The 27,455-nt window shown below is 42.0% G+C and overlaps 1 protein-coding gene across 4 annotated transcripts; it reads left to right on the forward strand.

Annotated features, from left to right (window-relative positions):
• Positions 1–387: 387 nt before the first annotated feature.
• B3GNT2 (UDP-GlcNAc:betaGal beta-1,3-N-acetylglucosaminyltransferase 2) lies at positions 388–25,868 on the forward strand. Of its 4 annotated transcripts, none has more exons than XM_057423406.1 (2): positions 388–528; positions 23,451–25,868. In XM_057423406.1, the coding sequence occupies exon 2, from the start codon at positions 23,460–23,462 to the stop codon at positions 24,651–24,653; it is 1,194 nt and encodes a 397-aa protein (XP_057279389.1). In that variant the 5' UTR covers positions 388–528; positions 23,451–23,459; the 3' UTR covers positions 24,654–25,868. The 4 variants fall into 4 exon arrangements, with proteins under 4 accessions (XP_057279389.1, XP_057279386.1, XP_057279388.1 ...); XM_057423403.1 differs by lacking the exon at positions 388–528 and adding an exon at positions 3,110–3,422; XM_057423405.1 differs by lacking the exon at positions 388–528 and adding an exon at positions 3,708–3,789.
• Positions 25,869–27,455: the final 1,587 nt, after the last annotated feature.

The following is a 27,455-nucleotide window of genomic DNA, read 5'->3' on the forward strand; positions in this document are numbered from 1 at the left end:
TCAGGTCATGACACAGCATGGCAGGGCATCAGGTAGATTCGTGTCCTTGAGTTGTTTTCTCCTGTCTCAGTGGCAGTGAGCAACACGGTCTGCTGAAAAGGGAGAGATATAAATAAAATACAATACATATAAATCTGAGAGCAACTGAGGTGCTTCTCTGCAAAGGAGTTGGTTAGCTGGTGCTAGCCAGTGTGCTCGCCTCATCCCTGAAACCCCAGTGGGGACAGGGAGGTGTTATGGCCCCCAGTATGACTGCGTGGGGCAGGAGGGAAGGAGGCTGCTTTGAAGAGAAGCCTGAAGGAGGATGTCATGGCAGGATAGGGGAGAGAGTTGCTTCGTTAGGACTGTTTTGTGCTAACGAGACTTCATTAAACCTGATGACTGACAGAGGAGATTCGAGTTGAGAGCTGGAGCAGTTTTCAGGCGGTTGCGGCAGGCTGAGGCACACTGAAGCTTGGCAGTCCCTACCCCAGGACTGTGCTATGCTCACCATTACTCCTACTGGGTCCTAATAATTCTCAGCATCAGGTAAGAAACCTCCCGAGGCTTAATGATGCATGGATTTGGGGAAGGCCAAGCTGCCCGCGCTCAGGGTAACGGGACTGGAAAGTGAGCCCCTGCCTTACCCCTCGCTGGGGTTTGTAGGGTATAGCTGCACCGAGCACAGCGGGGGTACTGAAGTTAGGCAGTGTTTTGAAAATACACTGTGCTCAGTGGCAATGTCAGTTATAGGTATCTTCCTCCTTTCAGATAATTTTTGAGGCTCAGCTGCCAGTTGGATCAGGGAATATATTTGGATTAAAACACCTCCCCCTCCTTGAGGTTTCACAACACAGCCCCGTGACCAGTTGAGTCGGTGTGATTACAGAGGAGCAGGCACCGCTGTGGGGTGGGACCAGGAGGAGGGAGAAGTGTCCTTCCCCTAAAGACAGCAAGACCATTCTATCACTGGCCAAAACTTACAGCTTCAGTGTGCTTTTCCAGGCTCCTTAGCACCCAGTGTTACACGACACGCTGTTCTGGTTGATTTTTGGCTTCCTCTTTTCTTTATTGATCTCAAAACACATTGTTATGAAATCTCCCATGCAGTGGAGCAAAGTTCCTGGCTGTCAGACGCTTAATTCTCCTTTCAAGCTTTGTGTTACTTACTGAACAAAGATGCTTGCCGATTTAGGGTAACTCCTCCCTTTGCTGTAATCTTTCTACTTCGATGAAAAGGACAGCTAAACTCAGACATGAAGTACATATATAAATATTTGAAGAGGAATGAAATATGCAATGTCCCTCCCAAAGCACTGTGGATAAGGATGTTTCTTTCAGGCTCCTAAAGGAGATTTCTGAGCAGGAGACTCACAGGTTTTCTCTGAGCCTCCAATATGTAATGACACAGAGCTCAGTGCGTGCTATTGGCACTAGTGCTGTTTACCAAACCAGCCTTTATTGCTGTATGTATCAGCTACTGAAGCTTGGGGAAAATGAGTGCTGTAAAATGAAAGTGCATAAATGTGTATTTTTGTGGATCGTGGGGACATGCTTACCTCTCCCCCTGCAATGAAAACAGTTTTTAAGTGACTGCACCAGGTGACATTGGGATAATTGCTTTGGTTTGGGCCTCTCTTTATATTGGATTGAGAATGCAGGTGCTAAAAATAGAAACAAACGGCATGTGTTCATTTTCTTCCTGGACAGGATAAAAAGCTGTGAGGTTCACAGTCCAAGGGAGCTGTAAATCTGTCTGCTGGTGGCTATCGATCTGGCCCTGATGAGTCTGAAGACTGTATTCCTTGCTGTAACAGCACACAGTTGTATGTTTTATTTCAGTAAGCATCCTGCGTCTTGGAGATTTCTCTAGTTTGTTTCCATAAGGGTATTTCGCCAGGATTTGTCGTCTCATCAATTTAAGAAGTAAGCAAACAGCAAAGAAGAGGGTTACTAATGAGTGAGTCACGCATGATTAGTATCAGCTCTGGACGGCAAATTGCCAAAATCTGGAGCTCTCAGAAACTTACTTACCAAGAGAAGCACCGAGAGCATAAACCAATCCTTTCCTCCTCCTCCCTCCAGTAACAAAAGCTTTGCGGACCATCACATAAAGCTGAGCCAGTTTCAATTACTTAAAAATGAGAAACCTTATAAAAAGGTGATGTGAAATGTCTTTTTTTTAGCATGGCTTTGATGCTGTGTGGAAAAAAAACCAAAGGAATGAACATTGTCATAAGGCAAGGTAAGTGACCAGCTGCCCCTGTGGCTCTAGAGGCCACCAGCCTGTAAACCTAGGTGGTTTTACCTCAGAAACATGCTTTTATTATTACAGGAGGGAGGGACAGAGGTGCCAGCTCTCCTCCCACTGACGAAGCTGGCAGACATAAATGCACTGGTGTCTGCTTTTCTGCGAGGTCACGCACTGCTCCCTCCTCGTGGGTACGGCCTACAAACTGGGCACCTTCAACTTAGTGGGGAGGCCCCGGGTGACTTCTCTCTCCTCTGCCGCCAGCAATGGCGTGCTTTGCAGCGAACTACTGCTGTCTGGGGACATGCTGGGAACACGCATTTCCCCTTCCGTATGTGTTTTACCTCACGACCTGTGAGGCGTCGAGGGAAAACATGGCGGAAGGGAGCCCGGGCTGCGGGCGGTCACCAAGGCGGCGGGGTCAGGATGAGGGGATAAGCGCCAGCCCTGGGCTCGGAAGCGGTCCCGCAGGACAGGACGGAGAGAGGCGGTGCCGAGGGAGGGGTGGGGGGTAGACTGCGTCCTGCTGGGGAAAAGGCAGGCGAGGCGGCAGTGCCATTACGCCCGCCCGCCCGCTCATTTCCTCAGGGACACAACAGTGCGGCAACCACGGGGACAACTGGGGCCAGAAGGGGTGCAGAGCCCCCCTCCCCCGCTCCGCCAATCCGCTGCGCCGCCGGCCTGGCAGGGGCGTGGCTTCAGCGGGAGAGCCGCTCTCTATGGCTCCGCCCACCTTGCAGCGCGTGGTTGGTAGGCGGGCGGTGCGCGCGCCCCGGCTCGCTCGCGCGCCCGTGCCACAGGGCAACAAGTGAGCGCTTCCCTCTCCTCCGGCGGCGGCCGCCCCGGTACCCGCAGCGCTCCATCGAGGTGACTCTGCCCTCCGCCCCCAGCCCCGCTCCGTCCGCTGGCCCCAAGGAGAGAGTAGGCGGGACGGGAGGGGACCAACCCTCCGCGGTTGCCGCCCCGGCATCACCCTCAGGTGCGGAGCCGACGCCCGGTGCGGGGTCTGGCGGAGCGCGGCAGCCACAGCATGGAGCTCCGCTGGGTGCTGGGGCCGCGGTAGGGCGGCAGGCCGGGGAGGGGGGGACACCCTCACCGCGTTAAGAGGCAGCCGGCGGCCGGACTAAAGCATGGTGGACGTGGAGGCGGCGGCAGGAAGAACCCCGGCAGAGCCCCGCGGCAGCCTGGCAAGGTACGTGCGTGAGGAGGTTTGGTGGCGGCGCTGCCTCCTCGGGGCGCCGCGACGGGGCGTGAGAGGGGAAAACCCATCACTTTCTGCTTAATTTTTACCTTTTTACGCTTGTTTTCCACATCGTGAGATTTCCTCGTAGCGTGTTTGTGTACTGGCAGATACAAGCTGAGGGGAAGCGGTCAGACGTATGTGTTTATTTGGGATCTTTTTTCAGTGTTTTTTTCCCTTTTTTTTTTCAATGTATTTTTCCTCTCCCCGTGGGGGAAGCGACAGGCGGTGGGAAGGGTGGGGTTAAACCGCGCGGACGCGGAATCTCTGCCCTGGCGCACAGGAGCATCGGCAGCCGGCACATGTTGCAACAAACTCGGTGAGAGCGAGGCAGAGGCGCAGGCTGTGGGCATGGGTGCAACTTAAGCCAGCTCAGCCGCGTTGAACGACCGCATGTTCGTCTTCTTTTATTTGTTTTTATACGTTTGTTTTAACGTGGGGAGGAGGAGCTGGTGCTGGAACTGTGAGCTTTTTGCTTCCAGAGAAAACCTGGGACGTGAGGTTGCTGCAGTGCTGGGTGCTGCTGTAATCCTGCCCTTGGCTGGAGGGGAGGGACAGGGGAGAGGACGCAGGCAGGGTAGCGTCCGTCGTGTGTTCTTCGGGGGGGGGGGGGTGTTGGAGGAGCTAGAAGGCTCGCACAGCTCCTGGGATCAGCTAAATTAGTCGGCTTTAACCCAGTCGGTTAATGATTAATGTCTGCTGAGCGTTAGGATGTTGCTGTCATGCTACAGTGCTGAGGTGGTGCCTCTGAGCTACGGACTTCGGTGAACCTGAAAGGGGGGAAATGGTATTTTTTTGGTAGAATTGGCCTGAGTGTATCACGAGATGATGCTTTCTAGCCCTTTGAACTTCCTGAGACATGCCGTACCCCGTCAGGAGGGGACTTCAGGTTACTCGCTGTGGTTGTGGCCAAACTGCAGCTCGCAATTCATTAGTCATCCTGCAAAAATTTATGGTGAAAGTTATTCGAGTAACCCTTTAGGCCGACATCCCAAAATGCTCAGTGCTGTTGGAGTTGATTATTAAACATTAATGTTTAGGTTTAACTGCGCGGAGTAAGAGCTTACTTGGTTCGGTTGGGTGGCTTTTCCCTCCCCCCTTTCTTTTTATATTGGACACAAAGTGGGTTTGGGCACAGAAGAGTTTAATGTGGACGTGGAAGGATGCATGCATAAAATTACATGCTAAATATATAGTCTGAAAGTTGTTGAGGAAGCATGATTATAGCGTTCTCCTGTGAGGAAATTTCTGGTTGATTATTCCTCCCCTGTCTTAACTAAATTCGAGGCTGTCTCTCTTTATCTTCTGAAGTTGCTTAAAACGGTTTCGTGTTCTTGTTGCGGTTCCGCTTTTGCGTCAGGCAGGTTTTCGTGGTGTCACGGAGGGTGTGTGTGCATGGGTGGGGTGAGGAGAGAGATGGCACTCCGGTGAGTGGTACAGCTGCAGCCGGTCCTTTGCTCGGATGATGAACTGGCTGCTGGCAACTCTGTCTCCTTTTCACCTTCGTGACCCAGCCTGATGCCTGTTGAAACCACCGGGGGAATTGAACTAGCTCCGAATTGTTACCAAATGCGTGGAGAAAACAAAACGGGGAATCAGCTTTTCTCGTTGAGCAGATGTAGTTTCTGATGGTTTGTTTTGATTTCTGTGTTTCTGATTTTCAAGTAAGCAACTTGAAAAGAGAATAGACTCTTTAAAAAAAAAAACAAAAAACAAAACACACCAAAACCAAACAAAACCCAAAATTGCAGTGGAGATGAAGGTATGGAATCTTTGTCTTGTACTTAAAAATATAGTGCTGTTGGTTAGAATTGAAATCCTTTGGCTTAAAGGAAACACTGATTTTTGCTGCTTGCTTTGAACGTGCAACTTCCTGCCGGAGATGTTGTGCAGTGCCGTTGTACAGCTATACGAAAGCTACAGACACTGCACGAAGTGATCAGAAAGAGAATTTGGCATTTTTGTCACCTGTGAACTGGTTTTGTTTGGGTTATTGCTTGCTTCTTTTCCCATTGTACTATAAATGGATGAGGAAGACAAGGTACAGCAGCAAGGTAACACTGCTGAAGGGACTTGCTTTGAAGGTCGTGTATTAGGTGGCTGAGAGTGCCAGCTAGCCGTCCGATGATGCCCTGTCTCATAATAGATACAGCTCACCAATCTCCCTAGAGATTGTTCCCAGTGAACACAATGTCACTGGTGGTCAAAAATTTTGTTGCCTTTAAGCTCCTCCTAAATGTTTTAAATACATCTGGGTAATGAAGGTACTGATGAGATAAGTATAAAAGGAGCGCTTGCTCAGAAAGGCTTTAATGAAAAATTGGAAGTGCATAAAGTGGCTTTGTATTCTACGCTGAAAAAATATGTGCGATTGTCTGCATGACTAAGTTACACATTATGTATATGGAGGAAAAAAATGCAGGATTTAAGTGTTCATCTTCTTGCCTACCCATTGGACTCCTTGGAGAACAGTTTCAGAGGAGTACTCCTCCATGGTGACTTGTCAATGCCAAGACCATTAGCAATTGTCATTTTACTGCCACCTGGTGCAGCTGTTTTTACAGTGGGGCTAGCTCTGATAGTGATTTTTCCCTGTTGGCTGCAGGAAGCCACTTAAAGAACAAACGGTGGTGATAAAAGTCTATGTCAGTGCTGATAGTGTTGAAATTTAAAACATAGTCATATGTCTCCTACCACAGCCAATATTGTCATTATCACAACAGTCAAAAAGCAGGGATGGCTTGTCACTGGTAAATGCACTTGACTGAAATCTGTATAGCTGTATTTCTCCAAATTAACTAAAGGAGAGGAAAAAGATTGAGCAGTATCAACTAAAATCCTCAGCCAATTTCTATGGTAACTTGTTCTTTTTCAGCAGATTACTCAGTTTTTGACAAATGTGTCAAATTATCTTGTAAAATCTTTGCTTCAGACAGTTTGTGAAACTTCACAAAGTTAGTTTCTTGATGGGCTGCTTCTGTATGCTGTCACACTTGTGGGTTTTGATGGAAGTGACTGAGCAGCTATCAGAAATGCATCAAGAGCTGATGTTTCGGATCTCTCTTTTACTGCATTCGGTTATGTTTCCTGCTGTAAAAATCTCATTAACTTCTCTTTCAGTTGAAGTATGTGGCTCTAAATAGTAGAGCCTGGTAGATTTCTCATGGGTTTGTCACACACTTAAACTTTTTAAACTGTATAATTCAAAACCCTGCCAAGGATAGGCCAGAGGGGAGCTATTGGCAAAAGTATGCTTACTGTGGCAACAAGGTCATAATAATCTTTTTCATTTAGATTGGTATGTTTTTGTAGGAAGCACAGAATATTGGCGGGGGGGAATGTAGGGGAAGGTGTATTTGATTAAAATAATGAGCCTTTTTAACGTGTATAGTTTTCATGTTAATGTTTCTGGAAGGTCATTAGGATTGATCACCTTTCAAAAGCTTAAAACAGTCTTTGTCCATTTCATAGGTGAAGAGTTTGGGACTTTTTGCCTAGTATGTCTATTTTATTTTCTATTACTATACAATAGAAGTACATGAATAATTTTGAAGCAAGTAGGCATGTATTTGCATTTTGAATTTAAACTTAAAAAAAAAGTTTTTTCAGGTATACTCAATTCTAACTTTTTATGGTGGTAAAATAACATTTTTAACCAAAGTGTTACCAATTAGTTGAGGAAGAAAGTGCAGTTGTTATAGTTGTGGGCCTGAGAAATCACAGGGTTAGTATTTGATGTTCCTAGGGTGTTGTAGGCTATGTTCAGATAAGTGCTTCACATGGTCTGGAGAAGGATATATGCCTGTGAATGCAGTTCATAAAAATTACTGATGTAACCTCCCTGTTATGCCGTGTTCTGACCTCACAGATACATATTTAGATGTTTTTATCAGTCTACTACTACTTCATAGTTGCATTGCACAATCCTTATGATCTTAAAACCCAGCAAAAAGTAAGCAAGAGAAGATGACGATACAATGAAATGCCCTTCCCATCATTTTATTATAGAATGAATAAACAAATGAGGGGGGGGGGGGGGAAATCTGTATGTTCTATTCAGGCACATTTTGCTTTTTACATAGGAAGAACTGACAGCTGTCTTGGGCTTGATTCTGTAATTCTCTTGCATTCTTTTTACTGGTTCATTGAGCCTTCTAGGACTTTAAAGACTACTAAGTAAACCTCCCCGCAACTCCAGATCATGTAAAACCCAGTGAGAAGACTAGATCATTAAAATGTCTTGTGATGAACTGTGCTAAAGAATTATTGAGTTGATGTCTCATGAGAGACAATTAACATTTAAATAAGAAGAATCCCAGTGTGAGGGGTGTGGTGCTGAAATCTTTATAGGGAGAATTGATGAAACAATTTCCATCTGCAGTTGCTTAAGAGAACTTTGTTGTTTGAGAGAAATACAATAGCAAGAGTTGAAAAGTATTTAATTTGGAGCTAGTTTCGATCATCTTTGTAAATAACTTCTGAAATTTAACAGCTGCTTTACTTTAAACTCACAGAAGAGTTACTCTGAGAGTGACTTGACTAAATCACTTCATTTGTAAATCAACTACCAAACTTGAATGAGTCTTGGATTATTTTATTTTTGTGGATGACTATTTTTATTATATTTCCATAAAAGATTAATTCTTGATGGTTTATGAACCACCAGAGGATGTGCATATTTGCATGCTATTTACAGAAGCAATGCAGTATTGGAAGCTGATGTGCCCCACCAGGGTGTGTGTACACATGTGGGATGTTCAGCTTCCACAGACAGCTGCCATTCAGCCTGCACTAGGTTTCCTCCTTACAGCATCTTCATGTAGGTTCGTGCAGTTTTGAGGTATAGCTGCTTTAGCAGCGCTTCTGTCTGCCTCTGTGCCCACAGGCTGTTGTGTGGTGTAGCACAACAGTGCCCCCCAGTCTATTTGTACAGCTGTGTTGTGAGCTGAACCGAGCAACCAAGTGGATTGAGAAAATCCTTTATGTTTGCTTGTCTTTGGGGGTTATACTTAATGTAACACAGTAAGCTTTCCAATTACGGGAATTCATGGACTGGGGAAGGGTGGGGGTTATTTTAATATGATTTAAGGTGTGGTATGGCTGAATGTCAGGTTGTACCATGAATTTATTGCTGTTTCATCTTACTTGAGCAATGATATTTTTAATCTAACATTTGAATGTTAGGAAACAATAATGGAAGGCTATCTTTGGAGTAGAGAATGTTATTGCAAACTTATTGTTGATTTGCTTTTGAATAAAACCAATTAAGAGACATGTAAAACAGCTTAGAGTTGATTACATGAATCACTCAAATATAATGGATGCTTTGCATTGGTGTGAAAGTAATATGTACAGAAGTAGTTCCTGCTTGGATTTAGATGTGTCTAATTGGGTTACATGCTTATCTGCCATTAACAAAACCAGGAGTCAGCTGCCTAACCTGCTTAAAGATCTTTTACAAAATCCTCCTGGTACTTACATGAATCTTTAGCTGCCTAAAACTGCTGGAGAAATTGTACCTATTTTCTTGATGGTCTGCAATGAGGTTTGTATATTACATCTTACAAGTTTGAAGGAGGAAAATGAACTTCCCTACTTACAGCTCCAGTGATTTTCTGAACTTTAAATGGATTCTTGAGAAAGATTAAAAACCCTTTTTCCCCCCCTGTACATGTTAATTACACTTGAAACCAAAACCAATTAAGGCTTTTCATGTATTTGCATTTTAAAATGTAGGCTCTGCATTCTTTAACATTCATTTAGTTCAGTACTGTAAATTCAGAGGCAGATCCTAGAATTTCGATCTGAATATTCACAGTATGAATTTGGTTTGAATTTACTTTTGATGGAGTAATGGCATAGCCCTTGCAGGGAAACCTGATTTGAGATGGCTGGGATGGTGACTGTCCCAGCTGTGTATGCTGTCACCCAGCCACAGACTGCCATGGTAGCACTGGTGTCTGTTTTTATTACTGATTACCCAGTGATAATCAGGGGCAGTAACTTCATCAGACATAGCAAGCTATACCGACCTTGCTTTTGAGACATGGTTTTTAGTAGTGTGGGTTATGTCTGACTTTAACATGGGTGAGAAAACAAAGCAGCAGTAAAATTTTGGTGACCTTGAAGCATGGTGCGTACAAAATGGCTTCATTGACTAAATAATGGTCTCTACGCAAACATGAAAGTGGTTGGGATATGGTTAAGGCAGTATTATTGGTCTGAAGATAAAGCTGGAAAAGATGCCAGGAGGAGATGAATTGTCTTGTTTGTGGAAATTATGGTTATCTGCATCTTGAATGGGAACACTAAATAACCTTTTTTATTTAAAAAGACCTCTTGTCTGTCCAGCAGACATTAATTGTATAAATGTTCATTGAAAGCATCAATCAGGTTTGCAATATGTTACTCATTTTTTATTACCAGAGTTAGCATTGATCAAAGTACTAAGTATTTGGCAAGAGGGCAGTTCATTATCCACTTCTTAGCTTTCTAGTAATTATGATAAGATAACACTCAAATTTAAATGAACCCCTTAACAGAGAGCAGAACACAGTAGGAGTAGCGGAAGTGGGTGGGTCATGCTGGTTCACTGCTAACCCACTGACTTGATTACAAGAATTTAGAGAAATTCGAACCCCAGGGTGTGTCTTGCTGTGGTTGAGGTTGCCAGCCAGGCTAGCCGCATCTGCTGGATCGGGCTTGTCTGTCCCTGCCTGTGGGGATCTCTGGATGAAGGTGGGAACAGCATCAGTAGCATCATGCTGGGGTACCAGTGTGCTGGTAAATGAAAGTTTAAGCTGGGGGAGGCATCTGCTGTGGCCTCGGTTGTGTGAGTCTTGCTCTCTTCTGCACTGTTACTGGTGTTTGTGCAGCACAGCAGCAAGCAAATCTGGTGATGTGAACTGGCTGAAAACTAATTGCTGCTTTGTTAGGTTCTGTATCATCCTCTTTAGCTGCCTGAACTGACTCATCACACTCATATCAGTGCAAAGTGGGATGGGAATGTGCAGTTTACAGGGGAAGGAGTAAATTACAGGAATGTGTCAGCCCTGACTGAAACTGTTTTAAACCGCCATGAAACTGTACCAACTGACTTGTAATCGATGTGGTGAATGAAATGAATTTTCTCCCAAGAGGTGTTTCTCTGCTGCCACCCAGTTAAACCTCTTCTCTTGATTATTATTTGTTCAAGCTGAAGCCTTCTCAAAGGTATGTAAAAATCTGAAGTTCATAAATGGGAAGTTAGCAGCTCTGGGTTATTCCTAACGAATTGTACAATGTCATAATTCTAAAGCTTGTGGATTTTGGTAGTGGTGTTTTTGGTTTTGTTTTGGTTTTTTTTTAATACTAGATTGGGAAAAACAGGTCACTTTCACTACTGTGGGCCCTCAGATACTGAAGTATTAACCTTTAATACTAGTATTTATGGCAAGTTCCGGCTGGGCTTAAACCATGACAAGTTGTTAGTGTACAAGCTCGATATAGAAAAAAAAGAACAAACCCCAAACCCAAAACAATTAACCCAGATCCTTTTTACTCTTAAACAAAAAGCCTCAAACTTTATCACAAGGTTTGATTGGGTTTTGTTTTTTTGCATTCACTTAGGAACACTTTCATAGATGTTTAGTGTGTCTGCAGATATGGCAGCCTAGAACGGTGATATTGGCAGAATGCACTAATGTAGAGACACTGCCATGGTTTAAATTGTTTTATGTAAGTGAGGTGTTCATGTGGAGCTCTGTTGCTTTTTTTTTTATCCCTAGAAACCATGAAATAATTTTTTCATCCCTAGAAAATCATGACTAAACTCCAGTAGTACATGCCAGTAGAAAAATTTGAAGTATACATTAAACCTGGGATTGAATTTATAGATAACTTTTTTCTAATGACCAGAGGGCTTTTCTTGCATATACCTTGATCTTCTAGAGAAATATTTAAAACAATTCATATATGAACATTTTTTCAAAAAAAAACCAAGGATTTAATTTGAACAGGTTAAAAATATATATATTTATATATATTTAGATGTAACTTGCATTGAATTCAATAGGTACACAATATTTAAACATCGGTTTAATTAAACCCAGACCTTTTGAGATGGATATCTGTAACAACATATAGGTAGGGGTTGTAATGATCTAAGGGTTTGTAATGATCTAAGTGATTTACTGGTAGCTGTCTAATTAAGAAACGGATGGAAAAAATAGATGACTTTTCTCTTGAAGGTTTTGTGACTATCAGTTTGATTCAGGGTTGGAAGTATCCACTTTGAGGTAGTGGAGATCTGGTGGTATCTCTCCATCTGTCGAGCAAGAATTTAATGTAAATGGTTTTAATGAAATGAAGAAACTTGTTTTCTTGAATTACTTTGTAATGATAGTTTGATGCAGTCTTTATGGGTGTTGCTGCAGTGTTTGAGCAGAAAGATAAAATCAATAAAATATCTGTTTCATAGATGTTATTTTATATAGCATAAGGTGATGCTCTGGTAACTTCCCTTTAACACTGAAGGAGTGAGAGGGAGCAAGGCACTTGGAATTAGTCAAAATGTGACAGGAAGCCTAGTAATGTAACTTTGAAGATTTTGGGATTCTGATATTCAGAACTTGCCATTCAGCAGTAAATAAAAGACTTAATGCCACAGTTGGAAGCTGACAGGACGGTCTCAGGACAGCAGTCAAATAAGCTATTAGGGTGGGGAGTTTTGGATTCTCGTGCTTTTGCAAACTTCAGTGTAGTAGGAATTTCCCCACCTTTTTGTAGCAGCTTCTGACAAGATGACTTCTTGAGTTTCATCCTAATATAACTACTGTGAGCAGTGCCTTTAAACGTGTTATCTGATTGCTTTGAGAAGCAAGACTCTGCAGAGAGCAAACCTGCTGACTTGAGGTAGTAGTAGTCGTCAGAGAAATTTAAACGTTTGTAGTGCTCACAGATCTTTTCAGATAGCTGCAGGGCCTGTCTGCATTGCACCTAGAGGAGTTGGTTTCAATGATAATCTGATCGTCTGTCGACAAGGTTGTAGGATGGTGTTCTTAGCTAGTGAAGACAGACTCTTAATCCATGTGATTTGGAGTCTTGGTGAGACCTGGTGGTGGAGCTCAGTCAAATCTGGCTTATGCTATAGAAGAATCTTGTTGTAACATGTGCTCTCTACTTGGTTGTGGTTGCGACTTGGATGAGGTTTGAGAGGCTGCAAGTGGAGTCTTGCTTTGTTATTTCGCTTCAGAACTGTAGCTTATGTTGGTTGCATGATGACTTTGTCTTCTTTCTGTATAGAGTAACTGCACAGGCCTTTTTTGAAGCAGCTGCCTAGAATGTTTGGAAGGTGTCCTATGGATCATAGGAAACAGGAGATGATATAGCTTACATAATTAAGCCATTTTGTTTGTATTTACATGGTGGATCGCTCTCAGCCTGTGTAGAGAAACCTGTTCCTCAGTTTAAAGTCTCGGTGTTTCACAAAACTGGGCTGAAAGTTACAAGTCTAGATTGTATTTGGAGAAAATGCCATGTATTTATTTATACTGCTGCACTTAAAATTCTGTAAAGCATAAGGTTATGTTTTCTTGCATTTCTAAGATTTGTATGTTGTATAATAACCTTCATGAGATGTTTTTGTAACATTATAAAGTTGCAACGATGATGTTAATTTCTACCTTATGTGCTGTTTGAGGCTATTCCTTGATTAATGCATTCAATCCACCTTAGGAAACATAACCCCAATAGGCTTCTTGAAACGTCATCTTTATAAAATGGTAGCTCGTACAAGAATGAATGAGAAGGGAGAGCTGTTTAGATATGGACTCTTGCTTTAGTGCTTGATAAAGTCGGCCAGTGTTTAGGGATAGGTTCTTTCATTTTTCACCATAGTGTTTCCTTGGCTGATGGCAAAAGTTTGGATTGTTGAAAACAAGTTTGCGGGCCTCCTTTTCATGATTAAAACGATGGGCTTGTCAATACTACATTAAAACATCTTGCAGGTCTGCATTGAAGCCAGTAAATTAGCATTGGATTGAATAGTACATGTTCATTAGATCAGCTTGTCTTAAGTATATTTATCACTAAAGAAACAAAAAGTTTCTATAGAATACTGGATTAAATGCCACATGGAGCGAGACATTTTTGTGTGTGGGGAAGTTGCAACAGTTTATATCTTTCCTGTTTTTTAACACCATCTCAGTTGGAAACCAGGGTTTCTCACCCATCTGTGTGCAGACATATGTTTATTCAGCATATTTTTAGAAGCTGATTCTAAGCTCTTATCCCTGTGACTGCAAATGTGATGTGCCAAATGAATTGGGAATGAACGGTGCAGTTATTTCCTGAAGTCTGTAGGTAGCTCCAAGTGTTGTTGCTGCTGCTGGACAAGTTTTTGTTGTGATTGCCCCTGGCAATGTAGAACTCTAAAAACTACCAGTGAAGCTGAGAGGCGTTATTGCAAAGCAAGAGCACTTTTGAAAACTCTTCTGTAGAAATAGAGCAACAAATGGCTGTCAAGAAAGGAGGCACAGTGGAGGGCTCTGTCCTTCTGGCTAGGGTGACTCCCATGCTTGGAGATGGCTTTCATTCATGTAAGAGGCTTCAGTTCTTCCGTACCAGTTTCAGACTTGAAAAGACAGTCTTGAGATTGTAACCTAAAAGATCAACCAGTGGTAGAGCTGGTGGTTCAACTTTATCATAGCCATTGTAAAACTGCTTTGTAAAGCAGATGAATTACATGGATGAGGGTTAGGTGGAGTGGAAAATGGTGAGTAACAATGAAGCAGTATCTTTAAGGCAAAGGATGGAATTGAGCAGATAACCAGTGCTTGTTTCATTGGAAGACTGGCAACTGTTTAACAATCCTCCTTTACTCTGGCAGTTTCGAATTCATTTTAATGTAGTTTATGAGGATTTTACTAATTGTTTTCATCACTCTGTCTCAGAAGAGAGGAGCAGAATCCATCTGGGAATGGAGTTATGGCATGGATAACAGAAGCAAAGTAAGAGGTGTAGCACGAAACTGATTAAATTGCTTATAGATTCCATGTAGTGTATGCTTCATTCCGTTAAGTTGTAGGACATGGTCTGGGAGTAGCAAGATTAGTTAAGTTTAATATTTGGAATATTGAGGCTTCAGTTGCAGTTAATCTTTTTACCTGACAGCCAAAAGAAGTGTTGATTAGTGATAATTTCAGTGGTAAAATTTGTGGGTGCTGGAAACTGTTTTGAGGAGATGCAGCTTCATTATGAGTTACAAGACAGTGATGACTTCCCTGATAAACTAAATGGCAAAAGCTCAGCATCATCCACCTACTGTGAGGGTCTTGGACGACCAGTTACATATGTAGGTGTTTCAAATGAGGCATCTTTCTAAGCTAATGGGAGTACACAGAGGTGTGTGTGGCAAAGTTCCTTCTCAAATGTGGGGGTTGTTTTGGAAGTAATCTCTATTTAAAGCTTAGCAAGACTGAGTATACTGTGACCCTTGCCCCTTATACCCATCCCCATTGATACATGGCTCTAAAAATGTTTCCGCAAATCTTTGTGAGCTTTTAGTGCTAAATGCTTTTTTGTTGTTGTTGCCATATCAAAAAATGACCTAACAGAAGAGTGTGTGTGGGGGGAAGACAAGGTTAGTCAGAAGTGCAAAATAGTTCCAGAAATAAAATGGCTATGACTTTTATCATGGTAAAAGAGGAACAGAGGAGAAAGGTTTGTTTTATACCTGGTATGGCAAATGTACATAGAGAAAATAACTACAATTTTTTAATGTTGTGTTTTCCAAGAGTTCCCCTCTTGTGTGGCAATAGGAAAGCAAATAATTCCAAGTTCTTGCTGTGTGGAAAATTAATCACCAGTGGAATTCATAAAAGTCAAAATGCATTCAAAGAGGGTTTGGGCAAAGTGAGATTAGGTACAACAGCAGTAATAAAACATGCTCTAAATGCAGTTCCTGGTCCTCTTAATACCTTACTGCAGAAATCCAGGTGAGTGTTACTAGGGAGATGCTTCACTGTGCCATTGGAGGTTTTGGGTGTAGTTTTTGGTTGGTTTGCTTTTGGGGCTTTTGGTGTGTGCTTTGAGCAAAATGTGCTGAAGATGACCAGTGGGAAGCCAGAATATGAAGCTAGGTTGCCTTTTATTCAAACTCGCTAGTTCTTATGCCTTGGGCTGCGTTTTAAGAAAATAGAAGCGCAACCTTCCCTGGTCTTGCTATTTACTTGCATCTTGAAATTCCATGTCTAAGTTGTGCTGGCGTCTTTGAGTATTAAAATATTGGAAGAGTATGATTTCTCCCAAAACTAAGTAGTATGCTGGAAGATGACTCAAAGCAGGTATATGAAATTAATTAATGTTAAACATTAGCTGCTCTGACTGACATTCCACTTTTTGGTACGTTGTGTAGTGTGTTATCTCTCTTAACTTTCCTTCAACTGGAACATTGTTTCAGACCCTGGTCTTGAAGAACACAGAAAAGAGGGACTATTATTAGTTGGTAGCCACTGTGATGTGCTTCTGCAAAAGCAGAATACTGATATCTGTTCAATATTTGACAGTTCTTATTATGATCTTAATGACTATTGTGTAAAACTGAACTTCCGTAAAGTCCTGAGGTAGAAAAAGTTACCTGATTGTGTTGCTAGAAAAAGAAATAGTGTCCAAGTTCTTTAAAGCTGGAAACAGCACAGACTTTTTATAACAGCCTGAGGCTCTTTAACATCTTCATAGTCTAAAACTGTGGTGTTTCTCAGTCTTTTGACCCCTGAGTAGAACTGATATTGGAAGAACTGGTGCATCTCACAAGGGGTTAGAGGGACTATGTATGGCTTGTGATGTGTTTAATAGTATCTTAAGAACCATAGTGTTGCTATTGCATTCTAGCACTACCGGAACTTGTGCTCTATGTAGAACTGCTGTAAGGGATATCAGGCTTCAAAATGAAGTTACATGGTGAGACCCAAGTCTGCCATAGCCTTGGTTATAGCTAGCCTCTGGAGAGAGAAAGGTGGCAGGATCTGATGGATACCTGAATTACAGCTTTGTTTTGCCAAATTCCTGATAGTTGAGCCCTGGACTAGTAGAATGATAGGTGTCATACCTGCAAGAAATAAGGATTATCTTATCTTTTGTCAGCCCCAGTGAATAAGTAGAGTTTTAATGCTTGGGTTTGGCAGTCAAATAATGTAGACGGGTTGTTCAGCCCACTTAGAAAATACAGGATAATTCTTATCTCCAGTGGAAGATACAGATATTTGCAGTTCAAGGTCATGGCTTCTGGCAGACTTGAAGAAGGTGGAGAAGTTACACGTCTTACCTTGCATCTATGCAGTCTGTTCAAAGTCTGGTGTTACATGGCTGAGTATAATGTCATTTTTGATGATGCTAGATAGCCTCTTATTAGAGGGTGAATGGGATTATGAATCCAGAACCAAGGCTCAGTTCCTGGTGTGTTGTCATCCCTGATGAAGAGGGGACATCTGTCTGCTCCCTTACTCTCTGTTGTGTGCTTTCTCTGTAGCTGCTGTGGTGCTTATCTGTTGTGCATCTCTGGTCATTGTTAGTTTTCTGCTGGGTTAGTGATGTGAACTGATTTATGTAGAGGCCTGGCAGAGCACCAGAGCCAGTGTGAGGGAGGGATTGGGCCTGAGTTCTTGGAGTCGGAAAGGGAGGAGGAGAAAGTCTCCATCAAAAGGAGAGGTCAGGCGATTAGATCGGTTCAGATGCTGGTAGATCCACAGCCTGGGACGTCTGCAAGAGGTGAGGGTTGAGGCAGGTAGTACAGTTAAACATTGTTCTTTAATCTTGTGGTTGCAGGAGTGTGCCTAGATTTGGTTTAGTGCCTTGAAGTACAGCTCTGCTGCTATGGCTGCATCTGCTGTGGAGCACTTTGTGAGTGCAGGAATGCTTATGCAGATATATGCAGTGTGGGAAGGAACACTACCTGAGGTAGCCCACATTGTGTTATCTAATATTCCTTTCATAGTGGAATTGTTAATTGTCAATGCTAAATATTCAAGCTGGTTTAAGGGAGTTTTGCTTTGGGTGGTTTGCTTAGCTGCGAATCCCTATGATACGCTATTGAGACTGCTTACTTGATAGTCACAGCTTGCTTCTACTGCTGTTGAACTTTCATGTTGAGATTTGAGGTTAATAAATATTCATAAGTAAAAGCATAAAGACAGAATGTCTTAATAGCAAAGGACTTGTGTTGGAGAGAAAAAATTGATGGTTGATACATATAGAAACACCATTTAAACTTATTTTTAAATAGAGTTATAACCTTGAAAATGGCAGTCTTACTTGCCATTTGCTCCTTGAAACTTTCCTTTATGTAACAAACAGGAATACTGTGTTTTGTTCATCTTGCTGGAGGAGCTTGCGGTGTATGCTGGTGCTGGGCAGTGGAAGGCAGCACAGGTCAGTTATTACCACAGGCTGCACTGCCTTTTGAAAGCAAACTAATACCCTTGTAGCCGCTGTTGAAGGCTGGGGTGTGTGAACCCAGTTGCTGACCTGAAGATGCTTTTGAGGATCCTTGCTGGGTAGTGCTGCATTACATTATGCTCAGTGGTGCTGCTAACAAAACTTACCCCTGTATTTGAGAAGGGAAATGATGGAGCCTGTCTGCAGTAACAAGTAGTATCTTTTTAGGTGTTAAGCTTTAAATAGTCACCAGCATTCTGATTGCATAATTTATCGTGGGCTTCAGCACTTATGAGCAAGGAAGATGACTTTTCTCAGTATAAAGACACATGAGGTTACGGTTGCTTTCCCTTTTTTAGCTGTCTTCTGAAGGCTTGTTCTTTGATTTCATGCTATAGGTATACTCTCATTGCATTGCAAGTGGGAGCTTGGGATGGATACTGTGTGGAGTGCTGCAGAAGAAGCTTCAATGTACACTCGGGTATCTTAGAGGCTCTGCTGATTGGGAACCTAAATATCAATAAAAGTCAACATACATGATCAATATTTGGTGTATGAATATATGGTTCTTTGTCAGTCAGGTCGCTATATAGAGACTTGGAGTAAAAGAAAGTTCTCATTTAGGAAAGTGGTGTTCCTGAAGTTGTCTTATGATATCTCAGTTAATGTGTAAGCAACCAGTTAATCCTCTGGCATTTTAAACACTCAGTGGGTGTTCCATTGAATATAAGCAGAATGAAATAAGTTAGCTACAAAGCTGGTGTGACTTTTCAGGAAAGAGGGCTTTTGCTTCATTGCTAAACTTGGTAGGATTGACTGTCAAAAAAGTATTAATTTGCCACTTGTGTTCATGCTCATGGGTGCCCTCCTTTGTTTTGATGGTATTTCTAAAAGAGTACCTGCTACCTTGAAGATTTTACCATCTATGGTAACATCTTTAACTCAAATCCTTGCTTAAAAACTGTAGGAAAGAAAAACTTCATTGTTCAGGGTGGTGATTCAGATTGGGATGTTGAAGCAAGTTCCATTCTTTAGAGTTCCTTTTTGGCTTTATTGTAGGCTGCACACAGTGACTGCAAATCTAGGTGTGTTTGTTTTGGTATCTTGCTGTAGAAGAGTAGTCAGTGCACCCTCTGAATCCACTGTGTTTCATGGCCTCTATCCTAGGGAGGATTGCTTTTTCTGAACTTGTAAATATACTTTGGGTTTTTTTTTAGCCAATTCTTTGCAACTTTGCTTTTTCCTCTTGCCTTTTTGTCTCCTACAGTTAAACCTCAGTAGAGGTTTAGGATTGTTTATGTGCATAGTGACATGTTAGTAGCATCAGTTAAAAAGCTAAAACTGTCATCACATGTTTCGCATTCTAGCTTTGTGAAGTCATTATGGAAAATCAAGTGCTACAACAGGGCTAATCAAATTCTGCAGGATCCCAGCTCCAGTGCGTGTGAAGTTCAGACTGATATCGCATGCGCGCTACATTAGGGGCTGGTACGCTTGGATATATTTGTTTTTGGTTTTGGCCTCCTTCCAATGTAACTCTGGTCAGGGGGCATCATGGCCCCTGTTTGTGTAAAGTCTTGCTTTCAGAAAAGACTCTCATACGTAATTAATTCGTGGGACTAGATGGAGTGTGCATACTCGATGTTCAAGGAGCATTTGGACAATGCTCTTGGATATATATGGTTTTAACTTTTAGGTTGCCCTTGTGGAGTCAAGAGTTGGATTTGAGCCTCATGGGTCCCTTCCAGCTCAGGAGAGTGATTTCTGTTCTCATTTCAGACCAGCTATTGTAGACTTCTGAGCAGGTTCCTTGCAGGCTTTTGCAATACATTCACTCTTGAGATAAAGCATAAAATAATACTGTTTAAAAGCCACCTGTGAACAGTTTCTCATTATTTGCATTAATGTTATTTGGATTTAAAGGCATTTGGAATCTATTTGTAGATCACAGCTTCTTTGTAATACCTGTTTTCTTCTGTTGTTGTTCATTGTGTTTTATCGATTGTTGCCTGCTCCCCCAGTGAAGCTGTTTTTCTTGCCAGGTTCCACTAGCCTGCCATTCCCATCCATCTTTTGATTTTGGTGCTGCTTTTGTGGCTTCATAAATCTGTTCCCTTCTATCAATACCTTAGTTTTTACTGAGTGAAGTGTAAAAGAGTGGACTGGAGCTGAAGAGGGCAACTCCTTTCTGCCCTCCTCACCTCTCCCATTTCTGCAGAATCAAACTTTCCAAATACAGTTTCTGTAGCAGGACCTTGTTTTATGCAGAGTATAGTTAATGTTAACTTTTTTTCCCTAGCCACATGGGTGTTTTCTAAAGGCTTTGAACAAACTGACTTTATGTATGCAGTGATACTGACGCAGAACTCCACGCAGCTGGAAGTTGCATAAGCAGAAATGTGATGATTTGTACAAACTTGAACTGGTTGCTAAAATGGTCTTCACATCAGTGTGGCTGAGAGGTTGAAAATGGGCAGTGAGAAACTGTGTCAGATTATCTCTGAGTGTAGGTAACTCTTCACCTTCCCCGCTGAAGTTGGAATAAATTTGTTGTATTTTCTGTTTTTCAGGATCTGTGTGTATTGTGATTCGCTTTACTGACATACAGTGTTTACTCTCATGTTCTGCTTTTTATGCCCCTTTTTTAACACCTAAAGCAGCAGGATTTTTTTCAAATGGAGTGTTGCTTTGTACTGCTTGCCTCAGTTCTTCAACAGCACTTAGTATAAAAAAATGCATTGGATAGATTTAAGTGTGAACCCAGTCACTTTTAGTTTGGTTTTGGCTTTCCTAACATATCTTCCATTCTCAGCAGTCAAAAAAGGTAGCTGGGAATTTTTGTAATATTAGAAGAAACTATTACTGGAATAGGAGAAGGGTTTTTGTGATGTGTCTGGATTGCTGTCACCAAGCTGTAAGTAGGAAATGAGTGCTGTCTTGTATTCCACAATGCTGCTCCTTAGCAAGCTGCCCTGTGCACAAAATCTCCATCGTGCTGGTGCTTTGGTCAATCATTAGTGTCAGCAAAGCAGATGAAGAAATGAGATTTGCCTTGAGACCGTATGGTGTGTTTACTTGGAGGGGGAGGGTGGGGAACAAACCAACAACAAAGCCAACAACCGAATACCCCCAAACAAAAAAGCCAATTACCCCACTAGCAACATTACAAATGGAGCATACCCCTCCATTGTGATTGATTAAAAACCCACATGTTGACAGCTTTTGGTTATCAAAAAGACTGAAAGTCATACTGGAAGTACTTACACGTGGGTCTGATAGCATTTACTGTACTTTATGTGATGGAACCACAGTCGTCTTGGGAGACTCTACCAAGTCTAGCAGTAAATGGAGATCTTTCTGTGTGAGTTCCCTGCCTCCTTTGCTGCAGGGGATTGCAAGGCTACGCCTGAAAGCCACGAAGATTAGAAGTGAAATGCTTACCCAGGAGACTTAATGATTTGAAGGATTTTGTAAAGTGATTGAAATAAAGTCTTTGCAAATGGTGTCGCATTGTCTTCAAAACAGTCAAGCACCCAGATGAGTTAGAGGTGTTGAATACTCATAGTTTAGTAGCTGGGGGATGTGACAGATAAACTGTGATATCCTGGAAAATGAGGCTCCTGACAATCCTGTGTTTGTTAACTGTCACTGGTGGGGGAGCTTTTTGTTCTAGTGAGAAGTGCTGTAGAGGATGGGGTACATAAGCATTGATGTACATGCTGAACTGCATGGAGTAGCACAAAGCACAGGACAGCTGCTTCTCTCCTTGTACTGGAAGGGAAGAAAACCAGTATATAATGACCTGGTTTTAGTGGAAGCTGCTGTGGCAGTTGGAAAAGGAAGAGACAGTTTCTGTGAATTCTGTGTGGCCAGGCCAGTGCTTTCTGACAGTTCAGTTGTTTATCTTAAATGATGGCACTGACCACACGGTTTTGGTTTTGAGGTGTAGAAGGAAACTGCTTTAAAGTTAAAACAGCAAACTTTATAGCTGCCTGCGAACTGGATGTTAAATAATGTAGATCTGGCCTGAGTGTATGCACAGATAAATATGCAGATGCATGATGTCAAATGAAGGAAGAGCAGGGATTTTTTGCTGAGTAGTCCATTGTGTCTAGGAGTGGCTTTTTGTTTAAATTCCAAAGTTACTCCCCTTCCTCTAGATTTAATGACAATCCAGGGGTCAAATGAGAGGAAAAGAGTTTACTGATTATTTACTGGCCGCTTTCTTATACTAACTTTACATGTCACTTGCTGAGGAAAAAAGAAAGCAAGACTGGTCAAACCAGAAGAGACCAAGGGTCAGTCTAGCTCACGTGCCTGGTGATGACTGGAAATAAGATGAAGAGCAAGTACAAGGTGTACTTCTCCAGTGTACCTTCCTGACTACTGTTGCCCTGTGACTTCAGGAGCTCTGAGGCAATGTTGGCAGCTGTGCTTTTAACAGTGATTGCAAATCATTTTCATGAGGTTTTTCTGGTCTTCCAGTATACTTCTGGCTGATGAAAGCATCTTCAGCAGTGAGTTCTGTATCTGACTTCAGTGTAATCTTACTTTCTTACTAATTCTGAATTATTTTCTAGTCTGACTTCCCAACTTAGAAGGGCTTGCTGCTTGTACATTGATATACCCCATGGCTAGTAAACAGATAAGCACCCCTTCAGAAGAACACCTTGTTTTCACGTTGCTCCTTGCACCTTTTATTCTGACAGCTGTGGAAGAAAGAGGGGTTGATCCCTTCCTCTCAGTAAAAAATGGAGATGGGCTCTAGAATAACCTTTGCTTACAGCAGGGAGAGGTACACTTACAGTTCCTGGTCTTAAATGAATAGGAAACCTCTCCTTTTTTCATTTCTTCTCTGTTTCTATTTCCTTCCTTATTACACTTTCACTTTCTGGTGCCATTCACTTCCTTTTCCAGTTGGAGAGAGGAGAAAAAACTATTGGCATTCATGTTCTTTTATCTCTGCAGAGAGCTGAATACCAGCAATGCAGTAGCCTGTTTTGTCAGCCTCTCTCCCAAGGAACAGCCAAGTGAAACGGACAGAAACTAATTGTGTGCTTTAAAATTCAGCTCTGCCTGTTACGTATTTGGAAGGTATAAGAATGCGAGTATAAAAGCTTGAAACTTAGTTTAAAAATAACTGACCTTATCATATAGCAATTTATTCTATACCCTTAAGCTCACCTTACTAACAGGAAAAAAATGTTTCTCTGCCTTTGCCAAGCTGAGGGCTCGGATTCTAATTACTGTACAGACCAGTGTTTAAAGGAGACTTAAATGACAAACAAAACCTGCTGGCTGGCTTAGAGACGGCAAAATGTTCTGTAAAATTCCTAAGTAACAAATGGCAACTTTACGTTCTTACCAGCTTTTTGTTGTGCACACCTACAGCTAGTAGGTGCAGTCTTAGAGGTAGGTTAGTTTTTGCTGGGGGGTGGGGGGGTGGTAGGTAACCTCTGGTTTTAGGCTACTAACTTGTCTGTTCTTTGTCTGAAAGTAGTTTGTGGGTTTGAGATGAAGGACTTGATAGGAAAGCTAAAATTCTATTGTTTTTGTTCCTCTTTCCAGATATGAGAAATGAGTGTTGGACGCAGAAGATTAAAGCTGCTGGGAATTCTGATGATGGTAAACATTTTTATTTATGTGATTGTGGAAGTCTCAAAAAGTGGCAGCCAAGAGAAGAATGCAAAAGGACGTGTTATTATACCACGCAACAAGTTCTGGAGGAAATACACTCCTCACAAAGCGTATTGGAACAGACAGCAACAGAAGCTTGAGCTGCTCTACAACCCTATTCTGACCTTGCTTTCCAATATGACTGTGGAAGAGAACTTAGTTTCTAATGCGAGCGTTCTCAATTCCTGTGACCCTGACCCATGGGTAGCTTCAGAGGTTAGTGACTTTGCAAACTTGCCAGACAGATTCAAAGACTTTCTACTGTACTTGAGATGTAGAAATTATTCGTTATTAATGGATCAGCCAAACAAGTGCAAACATAAACCTTTTTTGCTGCTGGCTATTAAGTCGCTTACACCGCATTTTGATAGAAGGCAAGCCATTAGGGAATCCTGGGGCAAAGAAATCAAATCGGGGGATGTGACAGTCAGAAGGGTCTTCTTACTTGGACAGACACCACCAGAGGATAATTTCCCTGATCTTTCAGACATGATAAGATTTGAAAGTGAAACCCACCAAGACATTCTCCTCTGGAACTACAGAGACACTTTCTTCAATTTAACTCTGAAAGAGGTGCTGTTTCTCAAGTGGGTCAGCAGCAGTTGTGCAGATGTCCAGTTTATTTTTAAGGGTGATGATGATGTTTTTGTGAATACCAATCAGATCCTGGATTACTTGAAGAGCTTAACAAAGGACAAAGCTAAAGACTTATTTATAGGCGATGTGATCAAAGATGCTGGACCTCACAGAGAAAAAAAATTGAAGTACTACATCCCAGAAAGTGTTTATGAAGGGTCATATCCTCCGTATGCAGGAGGTGGTGGGTTTCTGTACTCTGGTGATCTGGCATTGAGACTTAATAATGCATCTGACCAGGTACTCCTTTACCCTATTGATGATGTTTATACTGGAATGTGCCTTCAGAAGCTTGGGCTTGCTCCGGAAAAACACAAAGGCTTCAAAACATTTGATATTGAAGAGAAATACAGAAATAACATATGTTCCTACACAAACTTAATGTTAGTACATAGTAGAAAACCTCAAGAAATGATTAAGATTTGGACACGCTTGCAAGATCCACACTTAAATTGTTAAAGCAATGTGCATAAGTGTCTTAAGTACAAATAACTTTCCCAGGTTGGGTCTGACTTTCTTGGTGGACCAGTGAAGCTCTGTTTTAATAGTTTAATTTTCTCTGAAAACTTTTTCCAGTACTTCTGAAGATAAGAATAATACTAAAGTTTGACTTGATGGCTTGAAGACTTGGTCCTGACTTTTCCACTGTCCTGGTGGTCATAATGTTTCAATATTTGTCTTAATTTGAAAAAGGACTTCAAGGCTATAACTAGCTGTCAGTGACTGGTTAGCTGTATTGGAAACAGGGATTGCCTACTACAATGCATCTTTTGTGAACTGTGATGGTGGAAGATAATTTTTTCTTGAGTAGTGTCTGTGTGTGGGTGCTTGGAAACCACTGTCAGATTGAAAATTCACAAATTGGAAGGATGTAGTTTTAAGTATGAAACACTCTTACGAGACTTCAACTGTTGGATTTTGTAGTTTATGGGTTTCGGTCTTTTTGCACCCTGGAACAGTGTTTTCTCCTTTACTTATGATATTTTGTGCAAAGCGTGCCTGCGTCTGAAGGATTTACCCTTTTATTAGATGATGCTGTTGGGAATACCCCATAAAAGAGCTGAATATATAAGGAATAGAAAGAACAGATTTTGTTTGGGGCTGGGCAATAGGTACAGTTAGGTCTGCCCCAAGCTTACAGGAGGTAAAGCTGACTTGTTGCTCATGTTGCTTATGTGAAAAGCTACTCTGGTCAGTCCTTGCTTTCTGTTTTGGCACTAAATGTGGTCAGGTAGCTTGACTTGATGCAAGTAACTGAAATTGCACATTGCTTACGAGAGCATGGTTTGGATCTCCTATAAAGCGGTAGCAAATCTAGAATTGTGCAGATCCTAAGAGTTTGGGATTTTGAAACAAACTTTGAAGTTGCATGATGTCTCATGTAGAGTTAAACATGTTCTCAAAACTCAGAACTTCTGTATTTCCACATTTGCTTATAAGAGTTATTCTAAATAGTGGTTGCTTCCTTTGTATGTGTAGAAGTGCCTGTCTATTTATTGTTCAGATTGAAGACCAAAACATTTTCTTAAATATATTTTGTGTAACGTTTTATTTGTATAGTGTTGTCACTCGGATATTTAAATAGAGCATGATATTTTAAATCTGAGATGTGTAACATGTTAAACAAAGCTAATTGTTATTTTTGAATTTGAAAAATAAAATGTGATTTAAATATTTCTTGGAATGCTTCATTTGAGACATAACGTTGACTTGCAGGGCAGTTGCGCTCTACTGCGTGGCGTTCAGTAACAACACATTTCAGAAGCAAAAGGCTCTTATTTGGCAAATTAATGCTTGCGTAGCAGACTATCAGGAAACTGTTGTTGCAGTTGTGTATGGGTTTGTTAGATGCTGTAATAGATGGGCAACTTGGGCAAAAGCAAGGGAACATGAAGTGCCGTAGGAAAAATAGTGTGTACAGAAATAATTGCCTGTACAATAACACTGCTTGTACAATTGAAAGGAATCAAGGAATAGATTGAATGGCTGGCACTTCAGGTTTTGCTTGAAATAACTTGGCAGCCGCAAGTTCTTTGGTTCCTTCACCTGCTTTCTTCTTTTCTTCCTTCTTTGACTTTAAAGAAGGTGACTTTTTTTGTCTGGGGAAAGGTGAGTGGTCTGGTCTTCCACCCTTGTGTTCTGTAGATGTTCACGATGACGCCAGCCAACATAGATTGAAGATGGTCTGTGCTCTGGTATTGTGCTGTGAGGTTTGGCCTCGGTGCCTTGTCGTTCCTCATAGGGAATTGCACCTGTCTGAATGAGCTGCAGGTTTTACTGTACATGTGCTGCTTCCTGCCCTGTTCTTCCTGGCCATGCTCAGCACCCTGTTTCCTTTTAAATGTTAGTGGAATTTTTGTCAGGAGTTTGGGCCAGGTGAAAGGAAAGTTGTGCTAATGATGGGGAATGCAAGTGGAGATACGGTGTTAAGATTCTGTATGGACTACAGAGAGAGGAAGAGGAGGGTACTGTGGGTGGGTAGAGACATGGTGGGGAGGGAGAGGCAAGTGAGCACTAAAGGTAGTCAGGAGGACAAGGGAAGGATCAGACTCAACCAAGAGCAGGTTGCAAGAACAAAGGGACAGGAAAAGAGCCCAAGAATTCAATCATATGAGTAAGAGAGGGTGGAGTGCACATGTGATATTAACCTGTTAGTGAAGTGGGTGGGATTGGTGGAGTGGCAGCATTAATTAATTACTTCATACCCTTCCTGTAACCAGGAGATTAAAACCAGGCCTCCTGTGTAGGGCACAACTAAGGGAAAACAGGCTAAATGGTACTTAGCAAGGAGGAATGCTGTGAGAAAGCATCTACCTGCCTTATGAAGTGATAGAGAGGGGAGAGAAGAGACTGATGAGCAGGTGGCCTCAGTGGGCTAAATAAGTAAGAGGCACAGGTGAAGAAATTGGGCAGACTGGTTTTGCTTACACTGGGTGTGGAGACGCACTGGTGACTGTACTGTCCCATTGGATCTCCGGTCCACTCTATGGAGAGAGAATTGTCTTGACTAAGAATTGGGAGTGTGTGGAGTAACAAGCAAAATAAAGAAGAGCAGAGATAAGGAAATGGAAAGCAACCAAAAGAAACAACATGAGGTGGGAAAGGGATCTGGCGACAGATGGGAAATGGAAGATGAAAAGTCTTTAAAAAGCAGATACAGTATTAGGTTGTTGTATCTTGCTTTGGTTGTGTTGCATTTTGCTTATTTCCCTGGTGTGGTAAAGTAGTTAAATCGTGAATCTTTCTAGTTTTTTTAAATAC

The sequence above is a fragment of the Pezoporus wallicus genome, unplaced genomic scaffold, assembly GCF_028554395.1.
Source record: "Pezoporus wallicus isolate ANWC-B61680 ecotype Strahan unplaced genomic scaffold, APGP_CSIRO_Pwel_v1 contig_4191, whole genome shotgun sequence".
In the NCBI taxonomy this organism is placed as follows: Eukaryota; Metazoa; Chordata; class Aves; order Psittaciformes; family Psittacidae; genus Pezoporus; species Pezoporus wallicus.